The sequence below is a fragment of the Crotalus tigris genome, unplaced genomic scaffold (genome assembly GCF_016545835.1).
Source record: "Crotalus tigris isolate CLP2741 ecotype Arizona unplaced genomic scaffold, ASM1654583v1 scf7180000017773.841730, whole genome shotgun sequence".
NCBI classification, from domain to species: domain Eukaryota; kingdom Metazoa; phylum Chordata; class Lepidosauria; order Squamata; family Viperidae; genus Crotalus; species Crotalus tigris.
Genome location: NW_024096624.1, coordinates 781,612 through 806,648, shown reverse-complemented (window position 1 = coordinate 806,648; position 25,037 = coordinate 781,612). Strand labels below are relative to the sequence as shown.

Here is a 25,037-nt window from a genome sequence, read left to right as displayed (position 1 = left end):
GCGGAGGTGGAGCAGGCAGGGCAGGAGGCGAAGTGGGGGCAGAGCAGGCAGGGCAGGAGGCAGAGCGGGGGCGGGGGGCAGTTTTTGGCCACTTGGTCTCTAAAAGGTTTGCCATCACTGCCCTAATCAAACAAACAGGTCTTCTCCAAAATGACATTCAATTTTGCATTTTTAACTTCAGAATTTTTTCAAACTTTCCTGTAATTTTTCATAGCACAAAATAGTACTTCATTAATATGAACTGCACATTATGAAATACAGGCAGTCCTCAACTTACGACTACAATTGGGCCCTAAATTTATGTTGCTAAGTGAGAAATCGTGTGAGTTTTGCCCCATTTTATGACATTTCTTGCCACAGTTGTTAAGTGAATCACTGCAGTTCTTAAATTAGTAATATGGTTGTGATATGAACCTGGCTTCCCCACTGACTTTGCTCATCAGAAGGTCGCAAAATGTGTTCACGTGACCCCTGGACACTGCAACCGCCATAAATGTGAATCAGTTGACAGGCTTCTGGATATAAATCACATAACCATGTGGATGCTTCAGTGGTCACAAGCGTAAAAAATGGTCATAAGTCACTTTTTTCAGTTGTAACTGAATGGTCACTAAATGAATTGTTGTAAGTCGAAGACTACCTAGATTCCTCACCAGTGTAATTACAATTCCAGAGTCCTTTCTAGTTTTTCTCTTCAATGATTTAGATCACCAGAGCTTCTGTCTGACAGATCCACTTGGTCACAGCACTGCAAGATTCCGAGATGATTTTAGATCCCTTCAACATTGCACAGCTGCTTCCTTGAGCCTCGGCTATGATCGGCAGCCTGTAGGATAAGGGAAAAAGCAGGGAAGTTTGTCAAGGGGCGAAGAATTATTTTATTCTTTTTTAACTGTTTCTATATATATAACTTTTAAGGTTTTATGTCTACTTGTATGCTACAAATGTCCTTTCAATAGGATATACAAGGACAATTCGGAAATAAACCTCCATTTGGTTATCAGTGACAGATACTCGCAGGTACAAAACATATTATGCACATTAGAAAACTACGATGTTACATTACTTTTCAACATAATTGCCGTTCAAATTGAAGCACTTGTCATGATGTCTTACGACTTACAAGGTTTGAAATTCCTTCTGCAAAAAAATCTCCCGCCTGGGAATGAAGCCACCCTGTAACAGCATCGCGAAGCACATTGTTATTGTCTCTGTGTTTTGTGCGCCTCAGAAAGGAGGTTTAGTATCCGACGACCACAGAACTTGCAGTCTCCCAAATTTTCTGTCTCTACCTCGTACAAAACAGTCCAAGAAATTTGGGGAAAGTGTAAAGAAAGTGCAGATATCGTGAACCGACAGACTTCATGGACCTTTTTTGTCATTTTCCTGCACGAGTTCATCGCTGACTACAGATGGGCGGCCACTTCTTGCCTCATTCTGCTCGTCAGTTCGTCCATCTTTAAACATGTGACACCATTGACTTCTGACACCTTCACTCATCACATTTGGTCCGTAAACATTACACAGTTTGCAATGAATTGCAGCTGCTGAAAGTTTTTTCGCACACAGGAATCATATTACTGCATACGCTTCACATTTGGCAGGATTTTCAATGGCAGGGTTTATTTTCAATTGATCTAATGGACGAGGCAACTGCAATGCAACCTGATCCTCCCACTCCTCACTGCCTACTGAACTACTGCGCTTGACGCCATAGGACTGGTATCATTATCCCCACCTACTTCTCGCACATGCTCAAAGGGAGGCTTATTTCAGAATTGCCCTCGTATTTTATATGGTTATATTATAGATGTGGGTATACAGGTAGACTTACAACCACAACTGAACCTCAAATTTCTGTTGCCAAGTGAGACAGTTGTGAAGTGAATTTTGCCACATTCTATGACTTTTCTTGCCACAGTTGTTAAATGAATCACTGCAGTTGTTATGTTAGTAACACGGTTGTTAAGTGAATCTGGCTTCCCCATTGACTTTGCTTGTCAGAAGGTCTCAAAAGGTGATCACATGACTCTGGGATGCTGCAACCGTCATAAATATGAACCAGTTGCCAAGCGTCCGAATTTTGATCACATGACCATGGGGATGCTTCGACGGTCATAAGTGTGAATAAATGGTCATAAATCATTTTTTCAGTGATGTTGTAACTTTGAACTGTCACTAAATGAACTGTTGTAAGCCAAGGACTACCTGTATTACACCATTATATTAAAATATATGTTCATATGACACACTAAGGCCAGCCATCAGCCAATCATATTTTAGCCTAGAATATTGGGTGAATCCAGTCAGTGCAGCTATGATTTAGTTTACATTCTGCAAACTCAAAAAAATCTTTAAGGCATCAATAAGAATTATTATGGGTTGTTGCATAGTCAGCCAGATGTTCTGACTGGATTTGGCATTTTTATCCACTTACTGAGACCTTCCCAAAGATCCGGGATAGGCAGGTGTGGATGTTTGATGGTTCTGGAGGTATCGTCCAGGATGTAAGCTGTTCCAAGTAAAGTTGCCTTTTGCAATTGACTGATGGTGAATTTGTCAATGCCAGTGGTGTTCAAGTGGTGCTCCAGTTGTTTTAGGATTGCACCCAAAGTGCCTATTACTATTGCTACTACTTTTGCTCATTGCAGGTATTACTATTATTATTAGGTGTCCTAACACCACCACTTAACTATGAGCCAGATGGGACACCTATCTACACACACCCCAGCAAAGCAGACTTTATCACCTCCCACCTTTTCAGTGAGGGATGAAGCCATCCTGGTGTGAGGAGTCTTGCCCTGCTTGGGACCCTCAGCTTACATCTCCTGGACCCTTTTTATAACATGTGGGGCTGTGTCCTGTGTCCAGCTAGGCTTCTGGATTTTATTGTTCTTTTCACTACACAAAGAAGTGAATTCAGCCATTAAAGTCTACATACATCTTGAAGTTGCCAAGTTTGAAAAACACTGGTCTAGTGCAATTATTTCCCTTCTCCATTTTCCAAGGAGTGGTACGCTCCCTGTTGGCATCCAAGGATATTATTTTTCTGCTAGGCCTTTGGAGGTCTAATTACTGGGTTTAAGGTTATTATATTTTAACCCATTAATTTTTTATTGTTATTGCTTGTTTTATGCTTTTCTTAAATTGCAACTATTTTATGTATTTGTTTTTAATTACTAAAAGCCAGCTCCTGGGGATGGCATACAAAATTGTATACTGATCAACGTTCAAAAAGTATATGTTTAGTATAGAATCATGGGACAGACGCATAAATTGTGAAGTGAAAGACCAAAACACTGGAAGAAGGAAACAGATATATTTCTCAGCTCAAATAATCATAAAATGCATGGGAATACTCACCCTTTATTATTAAATGGGGAATTGTCCACCCACAACCACGTATGGGTGCTGGAATTTGCGAAGAGTCCTATCCACAACAGTTGTGCCCCGTTGCTGATACCCTGTATGAAGTTCTGTCAAGAATATATTTGTAAGTTTTTTGTTTATTCAGTACAGTATAAGAGAATGCAGCATTAGTGCATAAAATTCACAAAAATAGCACATAAAATGTGTATGAAAATATAAACACCAATACAGTGAATTATTTTTAAAATGCACAGTTAAAATGATAAAGTTATAAATAAATTTTAATTTACTTAAATTAAAAATCAGCTGGGAGAAAGACAGCCAGGTCTCTTTTTCCTTTGATCACAAATTAAATAAGCAGTTATTAGATGTGGCTAAGTTTATGGCTGGATATCTAGATTGTTTAGCCATTGGACTGCAGTGCCCTCAAGATGATGTAGTTCTTGCAGGGATCCAGGAAACCTTCTCATGGATGCAATACGATGGTGCAATACAATGTAAAGTTTGCAGGATGTTTGCGGGATGCAATGTAGACTAGCTTCCTTGTGGTGCACCCGGGGCAACGTGACTTTGTCACAGCTACATAGCCTACATATTCTAGCTGCTGGACTACATTAGGATCCCTCAGCAAGAAGCAGCAGCATGAACACTATTTATAAATGAACACTCTGGAACGTATGTTTAGGTTACTGTTAAGGAATCTTCTGGCTTTGATTTGGAGGCTAAAGAAGTAGACCTGACGACCTGTCAGCTGGAGAACCATAGTGACTAGATAATTATAGAACTGAACTGTTCCCAAACTGTTCCCGTGATCATGATCACACAAGGTGGAGCCAGATCTTTTCAAGTCTACACATTTCTATCCGATGAGAGGATGTTGGTATTTACCAGTTCTGCCTGCTCTTTCAAAACTGCAAGTTCAGAATTTTGGGCTCTGCAGTCACCCCTACTCTTAGTCCAGGTCTGCTTTCCCCTTGAGATCCAATAGCACTTGTTCTCATGAAGCTCCCAGTCTTTGGGACACAGCTTCAAATTCCCTGAAAAAGACAACAAAAAAAAAGGCTCCATATTTATTTATTTATTGAAATCAGGTGTAAACATTGCATCATACTGACACCAAATACAGGTAGCCTTTGACTTACAACAGTCCACTGAGTGACTATTCAAAGTGACCTGTGACCATTTTTCATACTTATGAAAAATACAAAGGGTGTCGCCACTCGTAGCTGGATCCCTCCCAGGGCGAGCATGAGAAGCCCGCCCTGGACAGAAGTAATGATCATTGATGAACAGAACAACGGAAGATGGTTAACACAGAGAACGTTAGGGGGGATGGTAGCACAAGTGACCAAGGGCGTAGCGCTCACATAACCACTACCCTTATGGGCAAGGAAGAGAGATAGGGGAATACAAAACAGGGAGAAAACATCTATCCACAATTAAAGGGGGTGGGGAAAAGTACCTGGAGCCCTAGTGGTATGGATGATAACATTAAGGGAAAATCAAATACCCCCGAGACCCGCAGTAGAAGGAAAGATGAAATGGGAGTAAATATCATTAGAAGGGAGGAGGATATAAGGGGGTTGACAAATCCAAATATTGACAATGAAGGAGCAGGTAAGAAGATCCAGAAGAACGATAGAAGGGAACGCAATACAAACATCAAGGAAACATCTGGAATACAAATTGACTGGCCAGGGCCGGTGACGCGGTCTAAGAGCCGAGTGCAAATGTCAGCTAAACCTATTTAAGTCATCTTTGTTAACTGGCTTTTAGCCCTGACGATGTTGGGAGTTCCCAACGAAAGCTTGGTGGTTTTAGTAAAGTATTTTCTTATTTAGATCCTCCTGGTGGTCATATGTTATTTATTTTTATTTATAATTATGCCCAGGAGTTGTATTTTTACGTGTGTGTGAGTAACACAGATTCCTAAGCAGGCACGTCGCAATGCTATGCACACAATGCAACTGCGTTGCTTTTATTTTGAAGCATTTCTTTTTTTCAATTTACATATGTGCATGCATGCGTGCCTGTGCATTTTCCCAGCTCTATGGTTTGGCCCTCCACAACAGTCCCAGTTTCTCATATGGCCCCTTGGGAAAAAATAACAGGTAGTCCTTGACTTATGATCACAACTGAGCCCAAAATGTATGTTGCTAAGTGAAAAATTTGTTAACTAAGTGCTGTCCCATTTTACCACTTTTCGTGCCATGTTTGTTAACAACTGTAGTTGTTAAATTAGTAAGTGAATCTGGCTCTCCCATTGACTTTGCTTATCAGAAGGTTGTAAAAGGGGATCACATGACACTGGGACACTGCAACCGTCATAAATATGAACCACTTGTTGAACACCCGAATATAAATCACATAATCATGGGGATGCTGCAACATCGTAAATGTGAAAAATTGTCATAAGTCACTTTGTTCAGTACTGTTGTAACTTAGAATAGTCACTAAACAAACTGCTGTAAGTCGAGAACTATCTGTAATGGTCCACCCTTGCTTTATACCTTTGTTCCTCCTAGAAAGAGAGTCCCCTCTAGGAATTATTGGAAGCTGCAATTTCTGGATGGTCAAAATATCTGGGCGCTATCTAACAAAATGAAATTCAATGGTGAAAAAAGTAAGGTTCTACATTTAGGCAAGAAAAACCAAATGCACAGGTATAGTATAGGGGGTACCTTGCTCAATAGTAGCAACTGTGAGAGGGACCTCGGAGTCATAGTGGACAATCACTTAAATATGAGCCAGCAGTGTGGTGCAGCTGCCAAAAAGGCCAACACTGCATTAACAGGGATAGAATCAAGATCACATGAAGTATTAATATCACTTTACAATGCCTTGGTAAGGCCACACTTGGAACACTGCATCCAGTTTTGGTCACCACGATGTAAAAAAGATGCTGAGACTCTAGAACAGTGTTTCTCAACCTTGACAATTTTAAGGCATGTGGACTTCAACACCCAGAATTCCACAGCCAGCATTGCTGGCTGTGGAATTCTGGGAGTTGAAGTCCACATGCCTTAAAATTTTCAAGGTTGAGAAACACTGCTCTAGAAAGAGTACAGAGAAGAGCAACAAAGATGATTAGGGGACTGGAAGGTAAAACATATAAGGAACGGCTGCTGGAATTGGGAATGTCTAGTTTAACAAAGAGAAGGATGAGAGGGGACATGACAGCCATGTTCCAATATCTCAGGGGCTGCCACAAAGAAGAGGGAGTCAAGCTATTCTCCAAAGCGTCCAAAGGCAGGACAAGAAGCAACGGATGGAAACTAATCAAGGAGAGAAGCAACCTAGAACTTCCTGACAGTTAGAACAATTAACCAGTGGAACAACCTGCCTCCAGAAGCAGTGAATGCTCCAACACTGGAAGTTTTTAAGAAGAAACTGGACAGCCATTTGTCCGAAATGGTGTAAGGTTTCCTGGTTGAGCAGGTCCCTTCCAACTTTATTATTATTATTATTAAAAGCGTGATTAGGGCTGCAGCTGAGCTTATGGACAGAAGTATGTACATGAAGAGCTTCTGGCAAGGAATGGGTGCACCTCACAAGAACTGGGAAGAACGTATTTGGAAAACAAAATGAAAACTGAGGGGAGAGAGAAACAACTCTTTTAAGATGTTTAGGACCTAATCCCAAGCATATATCCCAAAACAAACAATCAAACAAGGAAGTAGGGAGTGATAGGAAGGAAGAAAAACTCAGTCACAAAGTAGGAGATGGAGTAAGTATATCCAGCATCAGCCATAAAGGATTCGGATCCTATATATTAATGCTCAAGGTCCATAACTTGCCTCCAGAAGTTGTGGATGCTCCACCACTGGAGGCATTTAAGAAGAGATTGGACAGCCATTTGTCTGAAGTGGTATAGGGTCTCCTGCAGTGAGTAGGGGACAATAGGACTAGAAGATGTCCAACTCTGTTATTCTGTTGTACAGTCTTTCGCCCTTTATTTACATATAAACTGGCTGAGCGTTGCAGCTGGAGGTGGCAATCAAAGAGAAGATGGGGTTTTTTTGTTTATTAATAGGTGGGACCTCTGGTATCCTGAAACAAATGTTTACCCGAATGGCCTTTGGCCAATTTCATCCTCTTTGTGTTCTTTGGTGTTGACCTTGTGTGATGAATCCAGGTTTGGGAAATCTTTGTATGTGTGTTGTGTGTGTGTGTAAAAGATGTCCATATCCCGAGGTTGAGTTGAGTTACTGTTTGCTAGCTTTTTATCAGTTTCACCCAAAGACTTGGCTGAAGGCTCACGTGGTTCTTTGTGGCCTAGGGTTTCCTGTGGTGAGGCACGGCCAAGATTAGCATGTGGTCTGCCTGGAAGATGTCATGGCGGAGGCCTTTCCCTTCTAACAGTGCAATTCCATAACTTATAACAGGACTCAGTTTACAGTCATGTTTCATTGGTATGCAAGAATTGCAGCTAGGCAAATTCCTCATAGCTCAGTTTAGAAACGTGAAAGCAAAGAAACCTATTTGAGAACACTGGTTTTACACAGGAATTTGAGTCAAGGCATTTTGACTGGGTTAAAAAGGGTCACAAAGGTGATCGTGAGTGCTCAATGAAAACTCTGAATCTACTCCAACCCCAAGATGAGTTATTAATGGATTGTTACTCTATAAATCTTAAAGCATCTCGTCATGTGCTGATTCATTGGGGGGGGGGTGTTCTTGGCAGGGATAACGTACAAAAGGTCAAGATGTAACCATATAGTATGAGATTATTTTACCTTCATTTAACCTTTGTAAAAAAAAATTGGAAGCTACTATACTTGTTTATATTTTCATTCCTGCTAGTTTCTATCTTTTTTTTAAAAAAAGAAAACTTTGATAAAGTTATTTGGAAAAAAAAATCCCTGATACATATAAAGAACAATTGCTGGAATTGGGTATGTCTAGTTTAATGAAGAGAAGGACGAGGGGGGACATGATAGCTGTGTTCCAATATCTCAGGGGCTGCCACAAAGAAGAGGGAGTCAAGCTATTCTCCAAAGCGCCCAAACGCAGGACAAGAAGCAACGGGTGGAAACTAACCAAAGAGAGAAGCAACCTAGAACTAAGGAGAAACTTCCTGACAGTGAGAACAATTAACTAGTGGAACAACCTGCCTCCAGAAGCAGTGAATGCTCCAACACTGGAAGTTTTTAAGAAGAAACTGGACAGCCATTTGTCCAAAATGGTATAGGGTTTCCTGCCTGAGCAGGGGGTTGGACTAGATGACCTCCAAGGTCCCTTCCAACTTTATTATTATTACATTGTTTTGTTTCAGTACAAGGGTGTTTATACAACATCAGTTGGAGGCGATTGACATTATTATTCTACCATTTCATTCACGTAAGTGGCAAAACTCGCTTAACAACTCTCTCGCTTAGCAACAGAAATGTTGGGCTCAATTGTGGCCGTAAGTCGAGGACTATCTGTATTGTAACCAGTAAAGTTTTGCTGTTATTTTAAATTAAATGGATCTTAGTGTATTCCAAAGAATACGTTGTGTCTCAGTGTTCAATGGAAAGAGATTTTAGTGTGTCTGTCGACAAGGATTACGAGTGTGTCATTGTAAACTGAACCTGGAAATATGTGTAACAGCATCCTTCCTTCCTTCCTTCCTTCCTTCCTTCCTTCCTTCCTTCCTTCCTTCCTTCCTTCCTTCCTTCCTTCCTTCCTTCCTTCATCTATTATCTATTATCTAGTATATATAAATAAAAATGTAAATGTTCATTTGTTCAAAATCTTAAATTTCCGAAAGTTCTTCACCAATTGCTTTGAAATTTTCACACAACGTTGCATTCGAATATGCGCATGTTTTTATATAACTATATTATACAGATGTCACACCTGTGACAGGTAAAAACATGTTTTTTTGAAAAACAGCACCATCTGTTGGACATAATCTCTATATCTGCACACACAATGGAACAACAAAAAATATTGTATACCCACATGCATTGTGAAATTAAACATATTACAAACGTGCACTTTCCGTTTTCTTTCTTTTCCATTTAACCACACTGAGCCACAGCAACGCGTGGCTTTGTACAGCTAGTTCTTTTATAAAAATTCATTGGTTGCCCATCCTACTGTATGGTAACTGGGCGGCTTACAGTTACATCTAAGCTAAAACATAAAAAGTTAAAATCAAACATTAAAACCAAGGACACATGGGGAGGGCGGGGACGGGAGCAGAGTGTGTGGGGGGGTGTAGCTGGGATCTTTCATTACTCAATCAGCCACCTCCATTGCACTGTTCCCCCAACTGGGACCCCAGGCTGACTGGCAGAGCCAGATCTTTAGGCCTTTACGAAAATATAAGAGGTTTGGGGCCAACCTCACATCCGGGGGGGGGGAGATGTTCCAGAGGGCAGGAGCAACAGCAGGGAAGGCCTCCTCCTGGACCCTACCAGCTGGAATAATCAGGCTGACGGGACCCATAGCAGACCTCATCTGCTGGCACGAGTGGCATGGGCCAATTCCAGTGGGGTGAGACAGTCCCTCAAATAACCTGGACCCATGCCATGATGGGCTTCTAAGGTGATCACCAACACCTTGAATTGCACCTGGAAGCAGACTGGTAACCAATGCAGCTCGCGGAGCAGTGGTGTTACAGGGGCCATTCTTGGGCCCAACAAAAGAGCCTGTGCTGCCGCACTTTGCACCAGCTGTAACTTCCGAACGCTCTTCAAGGATAGCCCCATGTAGAACGCATTGCAATAGTCCAGTCGTGAGATGACTAGGACTGAACGACTGAGCGCAGGGAATCTTGGTCCAGGAAAGGCTGCAATTCCTGCACAACACGAAGTTAGTCACGTGGTTACAGCCTCCATCTGGACTTTTCGGATCAGCAGGCCTCTCTGAGTTCAGTTCTCCTGAAAATTAGTGGCAATTTCAGCTGGTTGGTGCTAGTGTTGTTATGCACAAGCCTTGAAATCTGGGACCATACCTGTGGAATTGTCACAATGGGGCTTACACAGAAATCGCCGCAGCTTGTTCCACTTATCTCCTGCTGACACATTGCTGACTGTTTCAGTTGCAGGGGTTTTATCCTGAACATCTGGGGTTCTCTGGAGCTGCAAGGCTTTAAAAAAAGATTTCCAATTAGCTGATGAGCAAATGGAAGGAAAGATATATAAAGAAACGCACATACAGGAAGCACCACTGTGGCACTAGAAATACAAATAAGCTTCTTTTACGATATTCCTGTTCTCTGGAAGTCTTTTTTACCTCCACACTTCTTATAACATTTATTTTTTCTGCAGGTGTTTTTCCTGTTCTGGCTGCTCACAGCTGCTCATGAAGCTGAATTTCAACATTCCACTCTCTATGGAAATGGCTTGACAGAGACCAAGTTAGGAGAAACGCTGGCTGTGGAATTCTGGGAGTTGAAGTCCACATGCCTTAAAATTGTCAAGTTTGGGAAACACTGTGCTAAGTCATGTATGTTCTATGTTCCCCAATTTCTTGGCTTTCCTATCAGTGCAAGAAAGGCAAAGATTGCTAGCTAGCCTCTGTGTGGGTGGATCTTTTTTCATTAGTAGTCCCTGTGCCTTTGCTTGATTTGCATATAGGTTAATGAAGACTCAATCATCCAGGCCAAAAGTATCTAAACTGGTTAAATCAAGGCAACTAGAAGCAAAGTTTGTTAATCTGAGATGTTTTGTTGCTCATCCAAGTAAATTTTTCCTGACAGTTAAACAATTAACCAGTGGAACTACTTGCCTCCAGAAGTTGTGAATGCTCCAAAACTGGAAGTTTTTAAGAAGACATTGGACAACCTTTTGTCTGAAATGGTATATTCTATTCTATTCTATTCTATTCTATTCTATTCTATTCTAAACTTCATCCGTCAAAATAAAATAGTCTGAGATAAAATAATAAGTAATCTCTGCCTCAGTATTTTTTAATTTAAATTTTAATAATAATAATAATAATGTTGGAAGGGACCTTGGAGGTCATCTAGTCCAACCCCCTGCTCAGGCAGGAAACCCTATACCATTTCGGACAAATGACTGTCCAGTCTCTTTTAAAAACTTCCAGTGTTGGAGCATTCACCGCTTCTGGATGCAGGTTGTTCCACTGGTTAATTGTTCTAACTGTCAGGAAGTTTCTCCTTAGTTCTAGGTTGCTTCTCTCCTTGATTAGTTTCCATCCGATGCTTCTTGTCCTGCCTTCTGGAGCCTTTGAAAATAGCTTGACTCCCTCTTCTTTGTGGCAGCCCCTGAGATATTGGAACACTGCTATCATGTCCCCCCTCGTCCTTCTCTTCATTAAACTAGATATACCCAATTCCAGCAACCATTCCTTATACGTTTTAGCCTCCAGTCCCCTAATCTTTGTTGCTCTTCTCTGTACTCTTTCTAGAGTCTCAACATCTTTTTTACATCATGGTGACCAAAACTGGATCCAGTAGTCCAAGTGTGGCCTTACCAAGGCATTGTAAAGTGGTATTAATACTTCATGTGATCTTGATTCTATCCCTCTGTTAATGCAGCCTAGCACTTTTTGACAGATGAAGTTAATTGGATGAGTAAGAAAATGTCTCAGATTAACAAACCTTGCTCTAGTTGCCCTGATTTAAGCTTTTTAGATACTTTTGGCCTGAGTCTTCATTGATGTATTGCAGGGAGAAATCCTTGTAGTTGGTGTTGCAAGAGTTAGTATACTCCAATGATTCTCTGGCTCTCTGCCTAACATTTTTTTATTTTTATTTTGAGGGATGACGTTATTTGGATGAGTAATGAAAGGTCTGATTAACAAACTTTGCTCTAGTTGCCCTGATTTAACTCTTTCAGATACTTTTTAGATTTTTCCTTTCTTTGCTTTACCAAATCTTTGCACAGATGTCTTTGCCTCCCTTTCCCCTGTGCTCTCCTTCAACACTGGAAGTTTTTAAGAAGAAACTGGACAGCCATTTGTCCAAAATGGTATAGGGTTTCCTGCCTGAGCAGGGGGTTGGACTAGATGACCTCCAAGGTATATTCCAACTTTATTATTATTATTATTATTATTATTATTATTATTACAGACTTTTCTTTCTTTTTTTTTTCCTCCTTATGCTACTCTTTTTGCTCTGATGCCACAATAATCGAAGCAAAACCAGGTTGCTCTTTCATCCCCGTGTCATTCCATAGAAACCTTATAGCAAGAATGAGCCGATCATTCAGCTACATAACAGTAGTCCTCAACGTACGACCATAACTGAGCCCAGAATTTCTGTTGCTAAGTGAGAAAGTTGTGAAGTTGAGTTTTGCCCTTTTTTTGCCACAGTTGTTAAGCAAATCACTGCAGTTGTTAAGTGAATCACGTGATCGTTAAGCAAATCAGGCTTCCCCCACTGACTTTGCTTATCAGAAACCAGCTGGGAAGGTTACAAGTGGGGAATCTTATGATCCCAGGATAGTGCAACTGTCATACAGCTAGTCCTCGACTTACGACCATAATTGAGCCCCAAAATTGGCCCCATTTTACGACCTTACTTGCAACTCTTGTTAAGTTAATAGCACGGTTGTTAAGTGAATCTGGCTTCCCCACTGACTTTGCTTGTCAAAAGGTTGCAAAGGGTGATCACATGACACTTGGATCTTGCAACCGTCATAAATGTGAGTCAGTTGCCAAGCATCTGAATTTTGATCCTGTGACCGTGGGGATGCCGCAATGGTCATAAGTGTGAAAAACGGTCATAAGTCACTTTTTTCAGTGTCACTGTAACTTCGAACGGTCTCTAAATGAACTGTTGTAAGTTGAGGACTACCTGTAAATACATGCTGGTTGCCAAGCATCCAAATTTTGATCACATGATTATGGGGATGCTGCAATGGATGTAAGTATGAAAGTTGGTCCTAAGTCATTTTTTCAGTGCTGTTGTAACTTTAAATGAATGGTTGTAAGTTAAGGACCATTTATAGTAGAAAAACAACATTCCTTTAAACTTTGTCACTTCATTCCAGATTGACTGGATTGCAGCTTTAGGTGCCAACCCTTGACCGTGTCTAATTTGCTCCCAGCCAATGATCTCTGCCAAACCACAGCGGGTTTTCCTTCTCTGTTGGACCTCTGCCAGTGGTTAATTAAAGTCCTGACAGCCAACAGCTTCCTCTCTGGCTCAAGAAAGGAAAAAAAACCCTAAACCTGGCCTTTCTGCATTTAGCTTAAATTGCTGATTAACCCAGCCTCCCTGTGCAGCAGCAAAATCGCAGCAATAAAATAATGATAATATGCTTTGTGTGTGTGTGTGTGTGTGTGTGTGTCTGGCAGGCAAGTTTAATAATCTTGACTAGCCCGGTGCAACTGCAGAAGTTGGTGAACAGTGCCAGCTACCAGGTTTCACCAGACCATAAAGAGGAGACAAGGCGAAGCCTGACAGTCCCGTGAGCTTGTCAGAAATGCGGAGTTGGCGCTTTGCAATGCCCAAGCCGGCTTCACGTGTTCTCAGTCCTGCTGGCTCCAGGTCATGTGAAGGCATCCCTGGCTGAGTGGGTTTTGTGTGTGCAGGCCAATTAGGCTTGCAAGCTGCTTTAACAGCTTTTGCACGAGAGGTGGGGCCAGGCGGGGTTGCCTTAGCCCAGTGTTTCCCAAACTTGACAATTTTAAGGCATGTGGACTTGAAGTCCACATGCCTTAAAATTGTCAAGTTTGGGAAACACTGCCTTAGCCCAGGAATCCAGATTAAAGCCAGAGTGGCTCGCTTGAGTGCCCCTTGCTCAGCCACCCAGCCCCTGTGACCGCCTTGCCCACCCCCAATCATATGCTGCCCCTTATAGCCCCCGCAATTTCCCCACCTGCTTCCAATCACACACTCCCCAAACCCCAATTGGCTGGCGGGTACTTGTCCAATGCAGCGAGACGCCTGGGGAAAACCATCCCTCAGGGAATGGGCCAGGATGAAGAGCTGGGGCTGGGTGGCCAGGACGCCGTTGATGGTGGACAATCACTGGCAGAGAGCCAGTGGAGGAGGAAAGCCTGCTGTGGTTTAATGGCTACAGTTGGCTGACAGCGAAGTTGGAGCAGCCAAGGGTCAGTGCCTAAATGCCCCATTCCAGGAAGGGAAGCTGCCTTGCTAGTTTCCACTGGAATTTCTACTGCAGCAAGGAAAGTTCAGTGACTTCATAATCCATTGTTAGATCTTTGTTTTTACATAATAGAGCTGGAAGGGACCTTGCAGGTCTTCTAATCCAATCTCCTGCTCAAGCAAGAGACTCTAGTCCAGTGTTTCTCAACCTTGACAATTTTAAGGCATATGGACTTCAACTCCCAGAATTCCACAGCCAGCATTGCTGGCTGTGAAATTCTGGGAGTTGAAGTCCATATGCCTTAAAATTGTCAAGGTTGAGAAACACTGCTCTAGTCTATACCATCTCAAACAAGTGGCTATCCAATCTTTTCTTAAAAATCTCCAGTGATGAAGCACCTACAACTTCTGAAGAAAAGCTGTTCCACTGGTTAATTGTCCTCATTGTTAGGAAAGTTCTCCTAAATTCTAGGTTTCTTCTATCCTTGATTAGTTGCCCTCCATTGCTTCTTGTTTTGTCTTCTGGTGTTTTGGAGAATAATTTGACCCCTCTTCTTTGTGGCAGCCCCTCAAATATTGGAACACAGCTAGTGTTCTTTTCTCTAGACTAGCCATATCCAATTCCTGCAGCCTTTCTTCATATGTTTTAGTGTCCAGGCCCTTAATCATCTTAGTTACTCTTTTCTGCACTTTTATCTTTTTTTTTTAATGAACCATAATTGAAAGGGTAGAAAGAGAGAGGCAGCTGCCAATCAGTGGAGAAGCTACCAGCCCAGGACAAAAGGGGTGCCCAGGGCAATGCCCAGATGCTGCAGCCAATTGAAGTTAAGGGTATCACTAGAACATAAAGGAAGGATTACGGATTGCAAAACAGCCATTTTGAAGCAGAGCTTGAAACCAAGGCAAGTGCATTTATGATGGGTTGGGAGTGGGTGGGGGATGATGTCATCAGTTCCCCCTCTGAAGAAGCTATGGCAAGCAAAGAGGCTGAATCTGCACCTAGTCAGCGCCACAGTTAGTGAGAATGAACGAGAACTTGGTCCATCAGCTGAACAGCCAGGTCTTACTTATTGGAAGCTTTTCAAACAGTTATGGTTACTGCATATATCTTCTTTTAAAAACATCTTCCTTGCACTTTTTTTTTTTTTGGCCTTAACTTTCTATTCAGTGTGGTTACAGGGGGTGAGTATTAAATTCCCCCATTTACAATGTTCACATCTGTTCTTAAGAACCAAAGGAAACTTTAGTATCTTTGATCATATAGCCAATTTCTTTCCCTGTGGGAATGTTTCAAAAAGCGTCTAATAATCTCTGACTCGCTGCAATATACAGTCAAATACTTCAATAGCTGTACCAAATTTATATCATTAACTGATGAAAAATTGAACCACATTGGTTGCCTTCCCTTTTTCTTTCTTTCTCTTTGTTTTGATTTCTTTTAGTAGCAAAAAGGTAATTTGTTTTATTCAACTTTATTAAGCTTCAAAGAAAGCTAAAATACAATAGAAGAGGAAAAATTGGGAGAAGGGGATCAAAAAGGAGAAAAAGTTCAAATGTGACAAAAAAATACATTAAAAAAAGTAAAGGAACCCACAGCTTAATACATAAGAGGGTGAGGAAGGTGAAAGGGATTATTAGGAGAGTTTAATTTCCTCCTGTGGGAAGTCAGTCCTACCCACAGAGAAGGAAATATTAAAAGGGCAGAATATTATATTTCCTCAAAAGATCTTAAAGAGGCAGAAAAGCATGCCCAGTTTTTCTTAATAGCTCCAAGTCTCCCTATCCCAAGCAGAAACCAGCTCTGTAGAAATGCAGCTTAATAATCCATTCAGGAAGGCTGGAGCCCTCCAGCTAGAAGTTTAGGAAGACAAAGACACCTAAAATCTACATAACCCACCCAAAGTCTAAGACAGGACATAATAGGATTAACCCACAGATGTCAAAGAGGCACACTCTTTGACATGACACAGGAAATACAAAATCTCAAACAGGAACAGGAAACAATCTCAAGAGCCCTAGAGGGTATAAAAACACTCCCTATATATGCTCTGTCTCTTTTTCTTTCAGAGCCATCTTTCTGTCTGGCTCTCCTCTTCAATAAACTGCAACCTTCTTTCTAAAGCAGTAGCCATGTTGTTTATTCCCAGCTTGGACTGAACCCTAATAAAGATTTTTTTTCCTTCCACACTTTTGTTCTGAATAGGAAACAAACTCACTCCTTTAATGTAAAACTTATGCCTAATCAAAATCAGAGTCAGCTTTTATTTTCTAAAAGGAATGTTCAAACCATCTTTTGGGAAAATGGAAGTAATTTTAAGTGATTTATTAACAGGTATAATCAACAATGCATAAGCACACCGAGACAAGTGGGTTTTTTGGGACTTATTAGGGAGAATTTTATGGGTAGAACTAAAAGCTCCTAACTGAAATACAAATTTGGCACTATGCCCTGCTCAAATATATCTTCCCAGGGAAATTAACTTGTCAGCTGAACCATAAAATATTTAGAAAGCCAAGAAATCCAAATGAACAAATATCAGGAAGTAACTCTGCAGCAGAAGGCAGAACTCTTGGCAGAAAAACAAAGAATTGCATGTAGGCAGGAAAGAGGAATGCCCCTGTACAGTGGTACATATGAGCTTTGTTTATAAAAAGAAAGAGACAGTAAGAAGTTAAGCAAGAAATCAAAGAGGGTTTTAATCATAGATCATAAAAATAACAATATAAACTCTAACTGTGGATAATTGAATCTGCTGAGAAGAAAATAAGCTGTTTGTCAAACTTTAATAAGTTTTGCTGCCAAGCAATCTTTATGCCCTTTAGTGCCACAATATTCAACCGTGCTTATATGGGTAGTTCTCGACTTACAACCTTAATGGAGCCTATTATGGTTGTAAGTTGTGTTGGTTATAAAGTGGGTCACCTCTGCGACTGACCTGATTTTACAAACTTTTTTGCGATGGTTGTAAAGTGAAAGCCACAGTCTTAAATCAAACACCATGGTCATAAAGCAAATGCCATGGTCATAAAGGGAAGACTGCCATCATAAATGCTGGGGTTTTTTTAAAAAAAAAAGTCATCAAACACATTATGTGACTACTGGACACTGAAAATGGCCGTAAATTCTGGCCGATTGCCAAGCCTTCCAAGGGGGGGGGATCACATGACTACAGGGGCGCAGGGCCCTCGGAACTCCAGAACCGGATCATAAGTACCTCTGGGGAGGCATGGCGTAACTTCAAAAGGTCATTAAACACTCAGCCATAAATCAACAACTACCTGTAGAAAGGGAAAGTAGAGATGGGAAGGTTATACAGGTAGTCCTTGACTTACAACAGTTTGTTTAGTGACCATTCAACATTACAGTGGCACTGAAAAAAGTGACAAATGACCATTTTTCACACTTAGGACTGTTGCAGCATCCCCATGGTCACGTGATTAAAATTCAGACTCTTGGCGACTGTCTCATATTTATGACCGTTGCAGTGTTCCGGGGTCACACGATCACCTTTCGCATCCTTCTGACAAGCAAATCATTGGGGAAGCCAGGTTCACTTAACAACCCTGCTAGATTCACTTAACAACTGTGGCAAGAAAGGTCGTAAAAATGGGGCAAAACTCACTTGACCACTGTGTCACTTAGCAACAGAAATATTGGGGTCCGTTGTGGTCATAAATCGAGGAGCACCTGTATTTCAAATGCTGCAGAACAAACTTCTGGGGAGGATGTGGAGCACAATGGAGGAGAACCCAGCCTCTGCCAAGAACAGAGATTCCCTCCCTGGAAATGGAGGGAAGCCAGGAGAAGGAGGAGGAGCCTAGAGGGGCTTCTGAGAATGAGGAAAGACCAGGAAGATGGACTGTGCTGTGTGAATAAATTCAGATTCTGCACAGAACTAAAGGCCTTTTTTTAGTAGCAAGACAAACAGCAGGAAACTCAGAGCATTCCTGAGCCAGCAGTGGAGATAGGGAAAGAGCTGTAATAAATTACAAGGCAATAAAAGGAAAGAAACTTGAGAAAGAGAAAAATTAAGGTTAATATTTAAGTTCTTACATACGGTAGAAAAACAGACTGGTTTTATAAATACAACTTTCACTTGTGTAGCTATTATATTAGTATATTATTATAACATTAATTAATATCGTTGTTTTATAATAATATATAATTATAACTTCATTATACTATTTCTGTAGTTGTTATGGTGTCTAGAATACAATCCCTCATTTGTGTAATTATTGGCTGTGTGCGTGTCTGTCTTGGCTTATATTTTGACCATACCCTCCAAAACAAACACCTCACTGTTAGGTGAGGATTTACGTAATCCTTTCCACTAAAGGCAGATCATAATCTCTCATCTCTTCAGGCCTGGCCAAATCAATCAGTATGATTGTTTCCTGATCTTCAGTTCAAATGCACTCCTGGGAAAATTCTCCTGCACTTATTAGGAGCCCATTTGCAGATCAGAATTCCCATGCTTAGAGATTGGGTTAGACCAGGGGTAGGCCACCTTGGCTCTTTTATGACTCGTGGACTTCAACTCCCAGAATTCCTGAGCCAGCCATGCTGAGGAGAAATGGAGAGGTTTCCATGCTGAGCCATGCTGGCTCAGGAATTCTGGGAATTGAAGTCCACGAGTCATAAAAGAGCCAAGGTTGCCTACCCCTGGGCTAGACATACATATACCTTACCAGTGTTTGACTAGAACTAAAGGAATTTCCCATGCCAGATTCAGCAGCTCATGATTAATATCTGTGTCACATTTTTTTTATAATATTTTTTTTATTGAAAATTTTTTAAAAGTTTTACAAAAAACAAAAAAAAACAACAACAAAAAATAAAACAACCCTCCCCCAAACCCTCCCAAACCACCCCCCTCCATCCCCCCCCTGAGCTTCCCAGAGCTGAATATAGGCTTAATTAAAATTTTAAAAATTCTAAAAAAAATTAATCAACTTATAAGGTAATTAACAATAAAATATATATAACAATAAAACATATACATTAAAAAAAATACTTAGAAAAGAAAGAAAAAGAAAGAAAAAAAGAAATAAAGGAAAAGAAAAGAAAGAAAGAATACAATCTATAAAATATCAAATTTAAATACAAGTTATGAAAAAGCTAAATGGTATTTTTTTATAGCCAATTTATATTGTATGAAATTTATCCATTTTTCCCATACAGCAAAAAATTTCTCTTGTGATTGCTCCTTTAAAAAAGCCGAAATCTTTGCCATTTCCGCCAGATAAGAAACTTTAAAAAACCACTCTTGCAAGGTAGGCAAAGATTCCTATCTGTGTCACATTTTTAACATTGCTTCTTAAGATGTATGACATGGTAATTCCTACACTTGAAATATGGACTCTATTTAGTATTTAATTTTATGTTATATTTGATTTTATTTATTGGATAGCCAGTCTTCACATTTTAAATTATGAATAATGCATTTATTTTTAAAATAAATTTGTTAAAAATTTCTCATGTATCTACAGTATAAGCATTCATGGAAAATATTAAGCTTCAGACAACTCACCCCAAATCCCCAGTCCTGTGAGGGCTGCCACAAGAATGAGGATTATAGTACATCCAGATCCTACCAGGAAGCAATGACAGCGAGGATGTTCCAGCAGGAAATCTGCAAACACAGAGGTAAGGAAAGAAACAACAAGAAAAATAAGAGCTCTGTACAGGTAGTCCTCGACTTACAACAGTTCATTTAGTGACCGTTCAAAGCTACAACAGCAGTGAAAAAAGGGACTTACGACTGTTTTTCACAGTTACAGACTTTGAAGCATCCCCATGACCATGTGATCAAAATTTGGATACTTGGCAACTGGTTCACACTTATGACCGTTGCTGCATCCCAAGATCTTTTGCGACATTCTGATAAGCAAAGTCAGTGGGGAAGCTGGATACACTTAACAACCATGTTACTAACTTAACAGCTGCAGTGATTCAATGAACAACTGTGGCAAGAAAGGTCGTAAAATGGGTCCCAAACTCTATTGCTGTTGCTTTTGCTAAGCAGAGCAGTTAAATGAGTCTTTTATGACTCCTTTTGCAATGGTTCTTAAAGTGAATCACTGCAGTTGTTAAGTGAATCGTGTAGTCATTAAGTGAATTTGGGTTCCCATTGATGTTGCTTGTGGAAACTGACTGGGAAGGTGGCAAATGGTGATTTTATGATCCCAGGATGTTGCAGCAATCATAACTAACATGCCAACTATCAAGCGCCCAAATTTTGATCACATGACCATGGATATTTTGTAACAGTTGTAAGTGTGAGGGCGACTTGTAAATTCCTTTTTTTCTGTGCCATTGTACACTTTAAATGATTACTAAAAGAATGATTATAAGTTGGAGACTACTTGTATTCCCAGAAGTGTGTGGATAGTATGTATTTTTGTGTGTAGGTATGTATGTATGTATGTGTCTGTGTGTGGATGGAGAGAGAGAGAGAGAGGGAGGGAGGGAGGGAGGGAGGGAGGGAGGGGGAGAAGGAGAGGAAGACTATTCTTTATTGGCCACATAAGGAATTTGTATCTGGTACATAAGCTCTCACTGTACTAACAAACAACAAAGTGATAAGCCATAAATCATAAGATTCAATTATAAATCATAGGATACAAACAATAGATAAAGTATAATATCAATAGGAGAAGTTAATAGGAAAGTTGAGAGGTGAGAAGAATGAGAAGATGAGAAAGATGAGAAGCTGACAAAGATAATAGCAATACAGCTTACCACATGGGTAAATATCTTTAGGCATAAGACAGTGCTGTGGAAGTTAGGTGTTTAGCAGAGTGACAGCATGGGGGCAGGAACTATCTTTGTGTCTGGTTGTTTTGGTATGCAACGCTCTATAGTGGCGTCTTGAGGGGAGAAATTGAAACAGTTTATTTCAGGATGTAAGGGGTCTGCAGATATTTATATAGAAAGAGGTGGGATAAAAATCTTTTTTTAAAAAAAAATCCTTTCCCTGGCCTTCTTCCATTGTAGATTACTTTTTGTTTATTCTTCCCTTTTCACTTTAACAGCAAGAATAAAGCATTAGGCCTCATTGTTGCTAATCTCTCAAGAGAAAAGGGAGACTAAGAAAGTAAATAATTAATCATCCCATAAGTGAACTCTTACTCAAAGTCCTTGCAGCTGAAAAATATCACTGGAGGAAAAGTGTTGAAAAAAATCAGAGAGTTTGGTTCTGGGACCCATTACAAATTCCTAGAACAGGGGTGTCAAACTGCAGGCCCACAGGCCGGATGGGTCATGGCAAAACCGCGCCCACCCCATTGCCGTCGATGGAAAAAAGTCGTGATATGTCACGACACGTCACATGACGTTGCAAGTTTGACACCCCTGCCCTAGAAGGACCATATGCTCAGAGGCATGCTGTTCCTACATATTTCTACCTCATAATCTGCTATTCTGCAACTATTTCCAGCTGATGACCCACACATTCTAATTTTAAGTTAGTTGACCTTAACGTCTGGCTTGGCTAGGCTGGCTTTAACACAGTCACAAACAAAATATGCAGTTGGTGGAAAATGAATCTAGATTTAAAAGGAAATAATGTACCCAATTCAGCATCAAATTTCTTCCTTCCTTTCATATATTTGAGTTAGTCATATCAGGACTTTATGAAAAATCCACCACAGAATATTTTGAAAGGAAAGAATGGAGGTGTAAGAAATTGGTAGCAAATGTTTCACTCTTCGTTATGAATAATATTTCCCCCCAAATAATATATTTATACATACATTTGTATCCACCTGCCTTGTATCAATAATTAAGCAAAATAAGCAGATGTTTTGGGTACATGTTTCTTTTCCTAGCCATCATGTCCTTAACCTTTTCACTGCCACACTCAACTTTAATTTTCCATAATTTTTTGTAGTTCCATTTTTCCCTTACAGTATAATAAAGTTATTAAAATGCATTGAAATTTGTTGAACATTTCCATGTTTTACTAATGCCCTAATTATAAGTAAATAATTTGCTTATAGTGTTCAATAAATGTATTCTGTAAGCTGCCTCAGTTCACCATGACTGAGTTGGGTGGTCAAATAAATGTTCTAAATTAATACATTAAAAAAAAGTTTTAAATTAATACAGTTGTGGGGTCCAACCTGGGGGATGGTCTGGAAGAAAACTGAATTTTTAATCTTGTTTCACCTTCAGCATGTTCGAATCTGAATGTCTTGTCAGTTAAGGAATGGAAGATTTGAGGGGCACCATTGTTGAGCTGTAGGGCAGGGATGTCAAACTGCCGGCCCACGGGCCGGATGCATCATGCCGAAACTGCACCCCGGCAATGGGGAAAAAGTCACGATATGTCACAACACACCACGTGACATGGCAAGTTTGACACCCCTGCTGTAGGGCATCAGTTGATCTTAACCCAGCCGTCTATACCACCCTTCTTCTGAAGAGCAGAAGAGGCTCAGATAGACTTCCCCTCATTTTTAATTTCAGAGAACTCTGTGAAGGAGGAATTGGAGAGGAAGTTAGTGGTCCAAGCTGGAGAGTGAAATCAGAGGAAAAAAAAAACCCTCAAGGCTGAAAAGAGAAAGTGATTCTCTGGCTGGCTGAGGATCTGAAAAACCAAGTTCCCTTCAGAACAGATCTGGGGGCTCCGTGCAATTATTCTGAGTCTATCTGGGCTCTGTGCTGAAGAAAGGGTTCAAAGGAGAGAAGAGCTGCTTCCATTAGCAGCAGGACTGCAGTAGGAGACCTCTTTGTCTCTGAGGTCTCTCTGCATGACTATGGACTCTGAAGACCACATTATAAAATTTTAAGGAGGACCCCCGTGATAGTCCTCTCCAGTTGTGTTTTTGGTAACTCAACTAAAGTACAGGTCATCCTCGACTTAAAATCATACATTTAGCAACTGTTTGATGTCACAGTTCAAAAAGTTGAAGCTGGAGAAAGTGAGTTACAATTGGTTCTCACACTTATGACTGTCATAGCATCCCTCAGACCAGTGGTGGGATTCAACCGGTTCGCACCAGTTCAGTAGAACTGGTAGCTAATTTTTTTTTGTTGTCCACACCCAGAACGGACTTCCAGAAGCGGCATCCACACAAAGAACCGGTTGTTCACATATTTGAATCCCACCACTGAGCAAGGCCCATGATTTTCTGTTTGGGCAATTGATAACCGGCATGCATTTATGATGGTTGCAGCATCATGTAACAACAATGGCAAAAAAAGTTGTAAAATCAGGCCTGACTCACTTAACACCTGGCTTATTTAGCCATGGAAATTCTGGTTTTCATTGTGGTGATAAGTCGAGAACTACCTTTCAGCTAGCTAAGATGCTGTTTTCTTCCATTTTGAAGATTTAAGCTCATCCTTATTATAAAATAAGGGATGAACTAACAACAGAATGTCTAGTTTAAACCATGAAATCCTTTCTCTACATTAAAAGTATAACTCTTTCCATGTTATTTTCTATATTTAATTTGGCCTTTTCTTTCCTACAAAAGGGTAACAAAAGTTTGCTTTCTTCATAACCATTGTTCATACGTGCCTGCTGTTTTTGATGATCCTTCTGTATCAAAGAAATCTTATTTTTCCCAGTCTTCCACAATTTGATGGCTTCAGATATTTCAGATTATAACTATATTGGGCAACAAAGATCTTGGTGGTGGGGGATGATAGTCTAAAAGATTTGATGGGGAAGGTTGGATTATTCTGTTCTAGGAATTTTGCTGTATTGATACTAAACATTACACTGGAAACATTACATGTTAACTTTACATCGTAAACATATAACTGATCTCTCTGTCACAAACACAAAATTAAAATAAAACCATATGTGTATGTATGCACACACACACATACATACATATACGCAGTGCTTTTTTTCTAAAAAAAAAAAGTGCTGGGACTCACACATGTCATACAACCTGCCTTGCCTACCCTACAAGGTTCCATCTAAAAAAGGTGCTGGAACTCCGTTCTGGGTGTTCTATGAGAAAAAAAGCCCTGCATATACATACAAACATATATATATATACACATATCCTCATGTGAAAGCCCTGGAGACAAGGCATGGAAGATAATATGTTATTTTAAAATAAAGTGATTTATGCCATGAAACACAATAGAATGGAAAACAGACCTTCTTTAGTGCTCATCACTAGTTATGGAGCATTCTTAGAGACAAGCATTTAATCAGTTGTGGGTGCTCCACCACTGGAGATTTTTAAGAAGAAATTGGACAACCATTTGTCTGAAATGGCAATAGGTCTTCTGATAGACCAGAGGCTTGAACTAGAAGATCTCCAAGGTCTTTTCCCACTCTGTTATCCTGTTATCATGCTGAAAATAAGAAGTCATGCCTTGTGGAGCAGCGTAAAGGCTGGATGTGTGAAAGGTGGGATCGTACAATGGATTGCATCAATAGAGAACCTATCTGGTAGAAACCTCATCAAAAGAGAAATTGGCAATTACATTCCTTCCCTTATTCCTGAGACCCCCAAGATGTCTGCACTGAGACCATCAAAACGTAGAAGCCCCCCAATGACTATAAATAAGCTGTAGCTTACCTTGCATCTGAGATTGTTTGAGTCTCCTTTGCATTCTCTTTGGCCGGTAGTTGAAGTAGAAGGTATCTTCTTGCTTCATTGTTACTCCAGCTACTAGTTTAATCGGAAAGAG

At 40.4% G+C, this 25,037-nt stretch overlaps 1 protein-coding gene across 1 annotated transcript; it reads right to left on the bottom strand.

Moving 5' to 3' along the window:
• Positions 1 to 391: 391 nt before the first annotated feature.
• Positions 392 to 25,037, bottom strand: LOC120307279 (killer cell lectin-like receptor subfamily B member 1B allele B). Its single transcript, XM_039341850.1, has 6 exons — positions 24,926 to 25,037; positions 19,909 to 20,010; positions 10,313 to 10,447; positions 4,258 to 4,406; positions 3,364 to 3,476; positions 392 to 826 (listed from the first exon to the last, which is right to left on the bottom strand). The coding sequence occupies exons 1-6, from the start codon at positions 25,002 to 25,004 to the stop codon at positions 703 to 705; spliced, it is 702 nt and encodes a 233-aa protein (XP_039197784.1). The 5' UTR covers positions 25,005 to 25,037; the 3' UTR covers positions 392 to 702.

Bases quoted from the DNA above. Each gene is read 5' to 3' on its own strand.
- LOC120307279 (XM_039341850.1), bottom strand. From the start codon at position 25,004: ATGAAGCAAGAAGATACCTTCTACTTCAACTACCGGCCAAAGAGAATG. The intron at 20,011-24,925 runs GTAAGCTACAGC...CTGTGTTTGCAG, and splicing joins CAAACAATCTCAGATGCAAG to ATTTCCTGCTGGAACATCCT. The intron at 4,407-10,312 runs GTATGGTCCCAG...TGTCTTTTTCAG, and splicing joins CCATTGTGACAATTCCACAG to GGAATTTGAAGCTGTGTCCC.